Source organism: Pelodiscus sinensis, chromosome 27 (assembly GCF_049634645.1).
Source record: "Pelodiscus sinensis isolate JC-2024 chromosome 27, ASM4963464v1, whole genome shotgun sequence".
In the NCBI taxonomy this organism is placed as follows: Eukaryota; Metazoa; Chordata; order Testudines; family Trionychidae; genus Pelodiscus; species Pelodiscus sinensis.
In genome coordinates this window covers 16482538-16495906 of record NC_134737.1, presented here as the reverse complement: position 1 = coordinate 16495906, position 13369 = coordinate 16482538, and the positions used below count along the sequence as shown (strand labels likewise).

At 44.5% G+C, this 13369-nt stretch overlaps 1 protein-coding gene across 7 annotated transcripts in view; it reads left to right on the top strand.

The window, feature by feature from the left end:
- KDM5B (lysine demethylase 5B) overlaps positions 1-13369 on the top strand; it is a 145550-nt gene that overhangs the window by 118623 nt on the left and 13558 nt on the right. For all 7 annotated transcript variants that reach the window (XM_075909916.1, XM_075909915.1, XM_075909913.1 and 4 more), the window contains 3 exons: positions 4359-4538; positions 5790-5948; positions 6805-7290. In XM_075909916.1, the coding sequence (XP_075766031.1) occupies positions 4359-4538; positions 5790-5948; positions 6805-7290 (825 nt within the window). The remainder of the gene's footprint in view (positions 1-4358; positions 4539-5789; positions 5949-6804; positions 7291-13369) is intronic.

Here is a 13369-nt window from a genome sequence, read left to right as displayed (position 1 = left end):
TAATGCTTTTGGAGATAATACTGAGCAGGAATGTTCCACATCCAACCAACCAATTAGAGCCCAGAAGGACATATAGGCCTTACCGTCGGTGCACCAAACAGAGTTGGATTTCCCCACTATGGCCTCTGATTGCAAGCATGAAGAGTCACGCAGAATCAATGATTAAGACTGTTTTAGTCAAGAGTATTTTTAGTAAAAGTTACGGACAGGTCAGGGGCTGCCCATGACCTGTTTATGATATGTACTATATACCCCTGACTCAGTCTTGAGTGCTGTGGTGCAGGAGGCAGCCGGAGCACTGTGGGTAGATTCTCTGTGGCAGGGTGCACTCTGGGTGCTTGGAAGGATGCAGCACAGGATCCCTGCCAGTGCTACGGAGGTGTGTCTTTAGGAGGGCTGGCAGGATCATTATGTGATTCTGCCCAGCGAACTTTCCTTCATCTCCTAGGCAGAGCTGTGGCTAGGGGGGCCCTGTGTACAGCACCCCAAGTGCTTGCTCGGTAGCTCCCATTAGCCATGATCCTGGATGGTGACATCTGCAGGGGCAGTGCCTATGAGCAGTATACAAAGCTACTTCTGGGGAAAGCCCCTTGAGATAAGTGTTTCCAAGAGCCTTCACCTCCTCCCATGCCCCAATTTCCTCCTAGTGCTGGGGGAGGGGGTACAGTGGCCAGAGACTTCCCCAACAGTGGTTGATGTGGCTGACCCAGGGGTGCCTGAGTTGCTCAGGTGAGCCCTAGGTGAGGTGCACCAGCCTGTGCAGAAGTCATGGAGGTGACCTCTGAGACTTGCAGCCTTACCCATGACAAAGCCCTGCCAAGTAGGAGTAAAGGTCTACAAGCAGTGGAATGCAGACAGCAGGAATGCTAGCCCATTAAATTATAGGTTTGAGATCGCCTTCTGGTTTCTAAGGCAACTTTTTGTAAGGGCATAAGAGATCTAGATGCCCAAATCCTCTTGACTTCCTGTGGGAGTTGATGAGCCTCTTTCTTAGCTCCCTTTGAATATTTCAGCCTTAGTTTCTTAGGCTGTCTCCAGACTACATCCCTCTGTTGAAAGAGGGATGCAAATGAGCCTAATCAAAAGGGAAAATGAAGTGCGTATTTAAATATCCTGCACTTCATTTGCATATTCGCGTCTGATCACTGTTTCAAAAAAGGGTATTTCGAAAGTGAAACCACAGTCTAGATGCAGTTCTTTTGGGAAAAAAACAACCTCAAAAGGTGTTGTGTGGGTTGGGAGGGCCAGGATAATTATATTAACAATTGTGAGAAGCTCTATTTACAGTAATGACGGCTTGATATATACCCAGTAGCTAGATTTCATAATTAAAATTATGGCAAAACTTCTAAGTGCCAAATTTTGCATTGTCCATATAATTTTACATCTAAAGTCACATTAGCTTGAAACTTGGAAGGAGAGCTTGAGTTGGGGGAAAATTTGATCAAATCTGATCAAGTAGTAATCCAGGATGCAGGAAACCAAAAAAATATTTCTAATATTCTTTTGCATATAGGATAAAAACAGATATTGGAAGCACATGAAACTTACAGCACTGAATACCCCTTGCTGATCTTAGTACATGATACTGAAAACATCTTATGAGTGAAATAAAATGTGATTAAAACTCGTGTTTTAGAATTACAGACTGGAATAACAGACTGTTGACTACTTCAGATTCCTGACCAAATACACCTTTGAATTTTGTGGTATTTTGTTAGCAAAATAAGAATGATGCTTCATTCCACTTTTAATGATTATAAATTATGGACCACTTTCTTGGCACCATATGCTAGAACTTGGTGGTAGGATGGTGCAAGTGGTATGCATGTGCAAAAAAAGTCATAGAGGCCTTTAGCAATTGTTCAAAATAACTAAATTTTTAGTATGTTTTGTGTTAGGAACTTCTTTTTCTGATGACTTCAGATTTTCTTAACCCTGACCTCACCACTCATTTTCAGTACAGTATAGGTTTCTTAGGGATTTTAACAAGGCTGCAAAATGTACTTAACAGAAACTTGGTTGCAACCTTATCTATGAAGAAATTCTGTTTTTCCTGGGTTTTGTAAGTCTGTGGTTTGTCTATTCTTATAACATAAAACTTTTGGAGCTCTCATGTGGGGAGACCTTAACTGACCATTTCCTGTTAGGGAAAGTTAGGCATTTTGATGTCCCTTCATATTCTTAAATGTGTGGAAAGTCCTGTTGTGTGGCAGCACTCAACTTGCCCATTTTTAAAAATGTATTTGATTGAATTCACTTACAGGTTGAACCTCTCTAGTCCAGCACACTTTGGTCCAGCAACATATGTGGTCTGGAATTATTTTAGTTAGCCAGATGTCCACTTATCATGGGTATAGCCAAGTTTCCCGCAATCCCATAAAATTTGTTTACAGCCACCAGTATCCTGGTTCTCAGCATGAGTTCTGGTTTTCAGAGTTCTGTGCTCTTATTTAGCTCTAACTTACCCCTAAACATCTTCTAAGGGCCCAGGAAGCAATGGAAGTGTTGGCAATGCTTCTAGACAATACTGACCTTCTCTGGTTTGGCACCGGTCTGGACCCGAGGGTGCTGGACTAGAGAAGTTCAACCTGTACAACAAATATTGTGCTCTTATATAGAGAACATAGTGTCTTTACTATGCAATCTTTCGTCAATTGACGTCTGCTTGAAATTTAACGTGCTTGTAACCTGTAGATCCTAAGTGGTCAGATTTCTGCGTATTCTTCGAGTGCTTTTTCATATCAATTCCATTTAGATATGTGTACACCACCTGCATGATAATCAGAAAGCTTTTTACCTTAGCTGCTACCCATTGGGTCAGCTATGGTGCTCCCTGGAGAGATGACTCTGCTGACTCCTCAGTTCCTTCTTACTACTAGTGATGTTTCCAATGTGGGACCTCAACTTGATCCTGTCAGTCCTGATGTGACCACTCTTTAAGCTGTTGGCCAACTGCTCCCTCCTGTATCTCTCCTGGAAGATGGCCTTTCTGCTGCATATCCTGGCTTGTTTCAGAGCTCCAGGCCCTGATGTCTGAACCTCCATACATTGTATTTCAAAAAGACAAGATCCAGCTCAGATCCCACCTTGCCTTTCTCCCAAAGATAGCATCCAGCTTCCATACCAATGAGGATATTTTCCTACCGGTCTTCCATCCAGAACCTCATAAGAGTTTTCAGGAGCAAGACTCACACTCCCTTGAAGTCAGAAGGCCCCTCACTTTCTACAGTGATTTGCACCAAGCCCTTTTGGAAGTCTTCACAGTTCTTCGGGGCAGTGATGGAGTCAATGAAAGGGCTTATCTGTGTCATCACAGCACGTTTCTTCTTGGTATGACATGGCCAAGCGTCCTCTGCTGCCTCTCACAGCGAACTCAGTGTAGGTTCAAGTCTCCTCGACTGCTCTTTTGGCAGATTTCCCTCTCCAGGAGATCTGCAGGGCAGCAACATGGTTTTCTGTCCATACCCTCTCCTGAAACTATGCTGTCAGGCACCAGTCAAGACAGGATGCAACATTTGGCACGGCAGCACCCCAGTTGGCAACTTGTTGATGCCAAGCATTCCATCTGGGTAAGGCTTGTAAATAATTTGAATGGAATTGATATGAGTAAGCATTCAAAGTAATAAAAATGGTCACTTACCTTTTGTAACTCTTTGTCCATACCCACCTTCCTCTTCCTGTTGGAATAGCTGGCAAGAAGGAATAGAGGGGTGGTCGGGTCATAGAGTGCTACATCAGTGCTGCTCCGGGGGGGCTCCACAGCTAACCCTAGTGTAAAAAGATTTTGAACAATCATGCATGTGGCAGGGGCACAGCTAAATGGAATAGATGTGAGCAACACATCGTGAACAACGATTAAAAAAGTGAGTAACCTTTTGTTTTCAAATAAATAAAAGGTGCAATGCCTCTAATTAATGAAGCCACTTGATCTATAGATGTCTTATTAAAGCAGAGTAACAGGTGAAAGCTGTGTTTCCCTTCTAAGCAGCATTCATTTACTGTTCTATTTGACTGGATTTGAGTCACCTTCAGGGCACCCTATACAATTAATTTGCTTTCCACCAGAGATGGGCGCTGGGAGGTTTTAGCTGGGGCAACATTTTTGGCCTGGAGTCATTTTGTTATTCTCCTTTTTTAATGCTTTCAGTTTGCACATGTACTTAATTATCAGGGCATTTAAAGAACCCAGATAACTAACTGCTGCCAAAATCATAAATAGAACTAGACACAGTTTTCAGTAGCTGAATAAAGTGTCTAGAAGATAGATTCTGTTTTACAGAATCTTACTCCAGTTTATTCATAGGTCTTTTATTTTTCTTGTACAAATCAAGCATCTCTTATTTTCTAATCATTAGGTTGGAGGACGTGTGCCCATTCTAGACACACTTATGGAATTTGTGACAAGAGGTCGATCTATCCCAGTACATTTGGACTACCTGCCACGGCTAGAGTCTTTAGTGGCAGATGTTCAAGCTTGGAAAAAGTGTGCAGCCAATACGTTTCTGACAGAGAACTCCCCTTACTCTCTTCTAGAGGTGAGAACATACTGAAATTATCATTTATATTTTGTTATGTGTTGTTGCAAAAGGCATTAGAAGCATTGTGCATGTTGTTAGTTTATTACATGCTGCATTTCAGCCTGGAGGTGTCTTGTTTTATATTTTCATTAACTGTTTAAGCAAACTGAAAACAAAGACTAAGACAAACTTCCCACATCAAATTCTTTGGTACAGTTGAACAGAGAGGAGCTTGTGATACTGCTCGTTAGCCTGGACATGCATCTAAATTGTGATAGCAACTGGAACCATTCCAAACTTGGGCTAAATATTTCTCCAGAACCTAGTTTATAACCTGGAGGTGTCTCGAGAGAAGGCTTAGTCTCATAGTGTGGTCAGGAGCTGCCTGCAGTGTCCATTAGAGATGCGAACTTGTATCTAAGTACATGGTTAACAGATGAGCCTGGGGTCATCGATTAACCCTCTTGGTGACATCCGCCTACAGCTGCCTCTGTATCAAAGGCAGTAGCGGTGGGGGAGAGGCGAGCTGGTGGTGCCAGCTATGCTGGTGCATGTGGAGAGTTGGTTCCTGCTGCGTGCAGACTCCTGCCTCTCTCCCTTCCCCCTCCATTGCTGCCTAACACAGAGGCAGCAGCATGGAGGAGGGGGGCAAGTGGGAGCCGGTACATGTCCAGAGTTGGGTTTCAAGCCAGCTCCCTGTGCAAACCACCTCCTGCCAAGCCAACTTTCCCCTGCCCCCACATGCTGCTGCCTCTGATACAGAGGCAGGAACACGGGGGCAAGGGGCAGAAACTGGTACATGCAGGAAGCTGGGTTTCAAGCCAGCTCCACATTTGTACCAGCTCCTGCCAAGATGGATGCCTGCCTCCCTCCCCATACAGGTAGGAACTAGTACATGCGGGAAGCTGGCTTGCCAAGTCATTTGCCCCCTGCACTGCTGTTTCTGATACTGCCTTTCCCCACGCATGTAAATGTGTAACTGCTGAAAAATTCAGTGGTTACATGTTTCCACAAATAACCACATTTTAACATCCCTAGTATCCCATTGGTCTTGGCTTCATATTAGAGATGAATTTGGATGCAGTCTCTCCATTTCGTTTGTGATTCAGTCTGCTGGTTCTCATTCTCTCCTCCTTCCCAAAATAACCTAATTAATAAAGGTTTAGTTACCTCTGTTCTAAATGGTCTAGTTAGTATATGACAGTGCATTATGCTAGGATAAATGGATTGAAAAATGCTGCAGACAGTTGTGCTTCGGTTGTTTCATAGATATTGTCTCCCCGATGTGATATTGGAACAGTGGGTCTTAAAAGGAAACAGAAGAAATTAAAAGAGCCTGTGCCCAATGGAAAGAAGAGAGGGACCAGGCTAGAGAGCCTTTGTGATCTGGAAAGAGCTTTGTGTGAGAGTAAGGAGACTGCCTCTGCGGTATGTATTGAGTTTTGAAATGTCGGCTCCTTTCAGGCTTATCACACTTCAATCCCTTGTGTCTCTCTGCTGTCCAGCTTCTCTCCCAACTGTCCAGAGGAAGAATTCTGAAGAGTCCTTTGGTGTTGCTAAGTCTTGCCTCTCTCTTCAGTTCTGCCTGTGGCAATGAAAGTTCTTAGTTTGGCTATTTTTCACCAGTTTGTTTTTATGTGTTTTTAGATTGCTATTGCCAAGATAAAGGAATACAATCTCACCTGTGTGTCCTCTTTTGAGCCTGGGACTGGTGATTTGAGAGTACTTAGACTCCAGCCTACTGGGGCAACATTTCTCTACTGAGCCTTGTCTTCCCTCTCTTCCCTCACCCAGCACATACTTATGCAGAGTTGCTTTGCATATTCCTAGCAAAGTCCAAGAGGTGCTAGTTTTGGGAGGTTACCTTTCAGAAGCTTGTGAGGGCAATTTCTGCTCTAGCTACTTCTAGCCAGGTGACCTTCCCTTTGCCAGGGTATGAAGGTCTGAGACAGAGCAACATGACTTATGATACCTCCTTCCACCATGGAAAAGCTCAGTCAAGTTTCGTCCAGAAAGGATTCCCATATTATTTCACATCTACAGAGGTGCTCTCTGAACTCAAGGATGTGTCTTTTGTGAAGCTTTGTTTCAGGTTTGGAAGAGGAATTGGTGTGTATTCCACCTGACCGTATTACTGGAAGGTATAATCGGCATCATTGGCACATCTCAAGAGTGACTATTCAGAAGTCACTCCAAGAACTCCAGTGACTAGCCTACAGTTAGAGACAGAATTCTCTTTCTGCTGATCCTGGAATTAAATGCATTTGTTTTAACTTCCTTGCAGATGGCCACACTCGGAGAAGCCCGTTTAAAGGAGATGGAGGCTCTGCGTTCTTTGAGAGCAGCAAATGAAGGGAAGGTGCTGTCTAATGAAGATGATGTAGAGATGAAAGTTTGCCTTTGCCAGAAAGAGCCAGCAGCACCAATGATACAATGTGAACTCTGCAGAGAGGTCTTTCATACCAGCTGTGTTTCAATGCCCAGTGTTTTGCAGAGACCTCGTGTTTGGCTCTGTCCTCACTGCTATAGATCAGAAAAGCCACCCTTAGAAAAAATCCTCCCTTTACTGGCTTCCCTGCAGCGTATCCGTGTGAGGCTTCCTGAGGGAGATGCGTTACGGTACATGATAGAGAGAACTGTGAACTGGCAACACAGAGCACAACAAATATTATATTCAGGGAATCTAAAACTTATACAAGACAAAATTGGCTCAGGATTATTGTACAATAGATGGCAAGCCACATCACGCCAGTCGTCAGAGACGAACAAGGTGAGATTGAATTTTCTTCTAAAAGTAGAGGGGGTGATGTGAGTTAAATTCCTCTGCATTTTATGGATTCTGCTTGTGATGGGTTAATTATATATTCATCCAGCGTCTTCAAACAAGGATTACCATGTCAGATTATTATTGAATTGCTGGCTAGTTCTCAAATCTTGATTCCTTTACAACTTTGAGCAAGTGCAAGTTTACCTTTTTAGTTGGAAAGTTTGAGTGCATTATTCACCATGTTGTCTAGCAACCTGGAATGCTTCATTCCTCCCCTGGAAGTGAGAAAGCTGTATCCTTCTCCATGACTGTCCTTTTGGAATAAGTCTCTGTTGAAGAGTCAGTACTCCTGCCTAACCTGAAGAACCATTTCATATATGTGTGAATGCATGGGGGAGGGTGGATGACGAGTTGAAGGGGTGTAGGAAATGCACATGCTAAGATGCATATGGCTTTTGAGAATACTGCGTGGAGCTGGCAAGGCCTGTGTTGGGTTTCATTTTCCCAAAGGAGGGGTAGTCAGTTTTCAGAAGTGCAGAATTGCTGTATTTGGGTGTCAGCAATCACAGTACAGGAAGTCCCTGGGTTACGTACAAGATAGGGACTGTAGGTTTGTTCTTAAGTTGAATTTGTATGTAAGTTGGAACTGGTACATATTGTAGGGGAAGCTTTAGCCAAACATTTCTCCAGAGCTCAGTTTTATTTTCCCACACCTCACTTCCCTCAGTCCTGCAGACCAGGGAGACGCGGAGCGGCTTTTCTCGCCGCGGAGGACGCAGGCGGCGGGACCGCGGTGCGTCTCGGCGGTCTGCTGGGGGGGGGGGGGGGCGCAGCTAGTGCCGGGTTGCCTCACCCCGTTTGTAAGTAGGGATCCGATGTAAGTCGGATCCATGTAACCCGGGGACTGCCTGTAACATGTTCTGGGACCCCTAGCAGTAAGAATTCCTTTGGCAAAACTAGATTTGATTTTTCTAATTTTTCTAAGACAACAAAACAAACCCCCCAAATTCTTTAAAAGATAAGTATCAGGTCTTTGTGCATCAAGAAACAGATAAACCAAAAACTTCCTTTGTAGATCACTTTTAAGGTACCTATAACTTAAAATAAATCTCTCTACTGGCTGAAACTTGTTACTCCTGTTTGCCTAACCTTGTCTATTTGGTTTCTCTTGACCTCCCTGATCATGATTAAAAAAATATTCCAACTCTTTTGATTAATTGTGTAACTCAGATTGCCATACTTGGTAAATCTAGATTAAAATTTAAAAATAGGGAACCTAAAATTAAGCACCCAAGTCCTGATTTAGGTGCATAAATTAAATTGACTAAATTGTTTACTCTCATTGAACAACCACATCTCCCATTGAAGTTAATCAGATAACATATGCAGGGCTCGACAAACTATAGAATCTACTTGCCCATGGCAAGTAGATTTCAGCTGCGCGCCCCGTTCCCTGGCAGTGCATATTCACAGTGAGGGTCTTGCGCATGCGCAGTATGGGATTGGCGAGCAGTTTTTGCCGTGGTTTGTCAAGCCCATAACAAAAGTATTTAAATATGTAACTTTAACTGCCCAAGTATGAATGTTTTAGGTACTGCCTTTCATGAAAAAGATGGCCAGCATGGGTTTGTAAAGAACAAATCGTGTCAAACCAATCTGACAGCTTTCTTTGATAGGATAACGAGTCTTGTGGATAAGGGAGAAGCCATGGATGTGGTATACTTAGACTTTAGTAAGGCATTTGATATGGTCTCGCATGATATTCTTATCAATAAACTATGGAAATACAACTTAGATTGGGCTACTATAAGGTGGGTGCATAACCGGTTGGATAATCATACTCAGTAGTTATTAATGGTTCACAATCCTGCTGGACAGGTATAACAAGTGGGGTTCCGCAGGGGTCTGGTTTGGGACCGGCTCGCTTCAATACCTTCATCAATGATTTAGATATTGGCATAGAAAGTACACTTATTACATTTGCAGATGATACCAAGCTGGGAGGGGTTACGACTAATCTGGAGAAGGGGTTTAGATTTATTAGGAACTGGGGAAACTTTACAGGAAGAATGGGCTCCACCTAAATCAAATGGAACCAATCAGCTGTCACTTAAAGTTAAAAAGGTTGTAGAGCAATTTTTAAACTAGGGGCTAGTGGAAAGCCAACAGGTGCAGAGGAGCACATGAATCGGACAGAGACATCTCTTAGGGGAGCCACTGTACCACTTAAACCTGCACCCCACCAGAAAAAAACCTCCAAGCCGGCACTGGCTACAGCCATCCACCCAAATGCGGCACTGACACCAGCAGCAGGCACGGATAAACAGCCAAACGAGGCTGCAATAGAGCAGCCCCAGGAACCATCTCATACACAGCAGGCAGCAGCTCCCATGCCTGTCTTCTGCTGATTACTCACCAGGGAGGTCTCCATCAAGGCAGTCCCCTCCCAGGTCTATTTCACCAATGTCTCTTCAGGATGCTCCCCTGCCCGATGGTGACCGGCACATGATATACTCCTCGCGGCACTCATCACCCAGGAGGTCCCACACTTACCACTACAGAGCTGGACCACAGCCAAGTCCATGGCACCCGTACTGGCCTTATCCACCACAGTGTGGGCCCTGGGATCACTGGGACCCATACAGATGACAGTTCTCAGTCCACTCCACGCCATCACAAAGAAGCTTGTCTCAGCCACAGCCCCCACCTCCTGCAAGACATCCAGAGGAGGAGAAGGAACGAATTTTGGACAATGAATCTGATATCCACTCAATTGACATCAAACACTCTGATAACCTCAGTGTGCAACCAGATGACACAGTTGTACCATCAGACACGGTAGCGATTGATGACCTTAAACAGTTTCAAGAATTATTTAAAAGAGTAGTGACCAGCCAACACGCCTCCCTGCAAGAAGTGCAAAAGAAACAATACCAACTGCTAAAGAACCTACACCCTACATTACACAGCAAGATTGCCCTACCAATAGACGAGGCAATCATGGAAACTTGGGAGGAGTTGTGGAAGACACCTGCATCCATTCAACCAACTAACAAAAAAAATGACAGGAAGTACTTTGTTTCTGGCTCTGTGGACGTGGGAAAGTCAGTGGATGTATATACCTTGACTTTAGCAAGGCTTTTGATACGGTCTCCCACAATATTCTTGCCAGCAAGTTAAGGGAATGTGGATTGGATAAATGGACGGTAAGGTGGATAGAAAGATGGCTAGAGGGCCGGGTCCAGCGGGTAGTGATCAACAGCTCGATATCAGGATGGCGGTAGTTTTCGAGCAGAGTGCCCCAAGGTTCGGTTCTAGGACCGGTTTTGTTCAATATCTTTATTAATGACCTGGATGAGGGGATGGATTGCACCCTCAGCAAGTTTGCGGATGACACTAAGCTAGGGGGAGAGGTAGATAAGCTGGAGGGCAGGGATATGGTCCAGAGTGACTTAGACAAATTGGAGGATTGGGCCACAAGAAATCTGATGAGGTTCAACAAGGACAAGTGCAGAGTCGTGCACTTGGGACGGAAGAATCCCAAGTATAGTTACAAGCTGGGGGCCAACCAGTTAAGTAGTAGTTCTGCAGAAAAGGACCTGGGGGTTACAGTGGATGAAAAGCTGGATATAAGTCAATAGTGTGCCATTGTAGCCAAGAAGGCTAATGGTATATAGGTTGCATTAAGAGGAACATTGCCAGCAGATCCAGAGATGTCATTATTCCCCTTTATTCGGCTTTGGTGAGGCCACATCTGGAGTATTGTGTCTAGTTCTGAGCCCCCCACTACAAAAAGGATGTGGACGCATTGGAGAGGGTCCAGCGGAAGGCAACCAAAATGATTAGGGGGCTGGAGCATATGACCTATGAGGAGAGGCTGAGGGAGTTGGGTCTGTTTAATCTGAAGAAGCAAAGAGTGAGGGGAGATTTTGTAGCAGCCTGCAACTTCCTGAAGGAAGGGAGGTTCCAAAGAGAATGGAGACAGGCTGTTCTCAGTAGTGACAGATGGCAGAACAAGGAGCAATGGTCTCAAGTTGTGGTGGGAGAGGTCCAGGTTGGATATTAGGAAAAACTATTTCACTAGGAGGGTGGTGAAGCACAGGAATGGGTTACCTAGGGAAGTAGTCAAGTCTCCATCCCTAGAGGTGTTTAAGTCTCGGCTTGACAAAGCCCTGGCCGGGTTGATTTAGTTGGGATTGGTCCTGCCTAGAGCAGGGGGCTGGACTTGATGACCTTCTGAGGTCTCTTCCAGCTCTATGATTCTATGATTCATCAAAAGATAACGATTTTCTGTTTACACATCCACAACCAAACTCATTAGTTGTGGACTCAGCATAACAACGAGCGAAGCTGCTGCAATACAGGGTGGGCAGCGTGGACAAAGAGCACAAAAAACTAGACTTGTTTGGCAAGAGAATTTACTCTTCGTCCACCCAACAACTCAGAGTATCAAACTATTCCACTCTACTAGCAAATCATGATTTCGACAATTATTCAAAATTAAGAGAACTGATACCACACCTCCCTAACTCCAAAATATCTGTCTTAAAAGCAATAGTCCATGAAGGACATATGATCGCTCACACCTCTCTTCAGACTGCAATGGATGTTGCTGAAACCGCAGCCAGAGTGACAGCATGGTGGTAGTGATGCGAAGAACTTTTTGGCTACAGTTGCCTGGGGATACTCAGGAACTCCATTCCAAGGTAGAAGACTTGCCATTCAACAAACAAAAATGATTTGCAGCTACTACAGAGGAAATGCTCTATAACAGAAAAAATTCAAAAACCACACTTCGCATATTGGGCATTTACACGCCGCCTTACAAATGAAGACGGTACACTCCATGTAACACATACAACTGATACTGATACAGGCAATACAATCGGCCACAGAGACCCTACGAGGATACCAGGCCAAGACAATGATCTCAGAGAAGACGCCCCAACTAGGGCCACCCACCAACTACTCAATCCTCCAAGCAGCAGATTTGAAGATGTGGTCGAGGGTCTGCAAGACCTCCCCTACGATCTGCCACCAGCACAACATGGCCATCTTTTTACCCACCGTTTACGGCCTTTCCTCCCACAATGGGAATCTATAACATTGGACCGTTGGGTTCTAGAGATAATTCGAGTAGGCTAATACCATCCCTTTTACTTGTATCCCACCTACCCTTTCCCTTACCCCGTCCCTCTTCAGGGACCACTCTCACGAAACCCTACTAAAACAAGAGATCGATCGACTCCTCGCAATTGGAGTCATAGAAAGGGTTTTACTCCAAATATTTCTTAACCGAGAAAAAAACGGGATTGGAGGCCTATATCAGACCTCCGCAAACTGAACAAGTTTCTCAAGAGACAACGTTTTAAGATGGTCACGCTCAAAACGATCATTCCTGCGCTAGATCAAGGGAACTGGTTCGCAGCCCTTGACCTGCAAGATGCCTACTTTCATGTAACCATCCACCTCAGCCCACACTATCTACTCTTTACGCTCGGCTCAGAACACTTTCAGTACAAAGTTCTCCCTTTCGGTCTTTCATCAGCTCCAAGGGTATTTTCGAAGGTACTAGCAGTTGTAGCCGCATACCTCAGACGACAGAATGTCATCATATTTCCCTACCTAGACGACTGCCTGATAAAGGGGTCATCATGGGACGAAACCACCGCTATGATAAATACGACCACAGTCCTCCTCAATCGTCTAAGCCTTCTAATCAACAAACACAAATCAATGTTGCACCTAGTTCAAGATATAGAGTTTATTGGCGCACGCCTGGACTCAAATTACAGCTCGAGCATACCTGCCTCAACAACATTTCATAACTATACAAGAAAGTATAGTGTGATGCTCACAACTCCCACCACTACAGGTACTTACCTGTCTCCAACTAAGAGGACACATGGCTTCCACCACATATGTAGTTCATCATGCTCACCTACACTTTCAGTGCTTTCAACTCTGGTTAGCAACCGTTTATATCCCGTCACGACATCTTTGAAACAAGAGGGTTACCATTCCACCAAACGTTCTGACATCCTATGATGGTAGACAATACCGAACAATCTCCTGGTGGGTG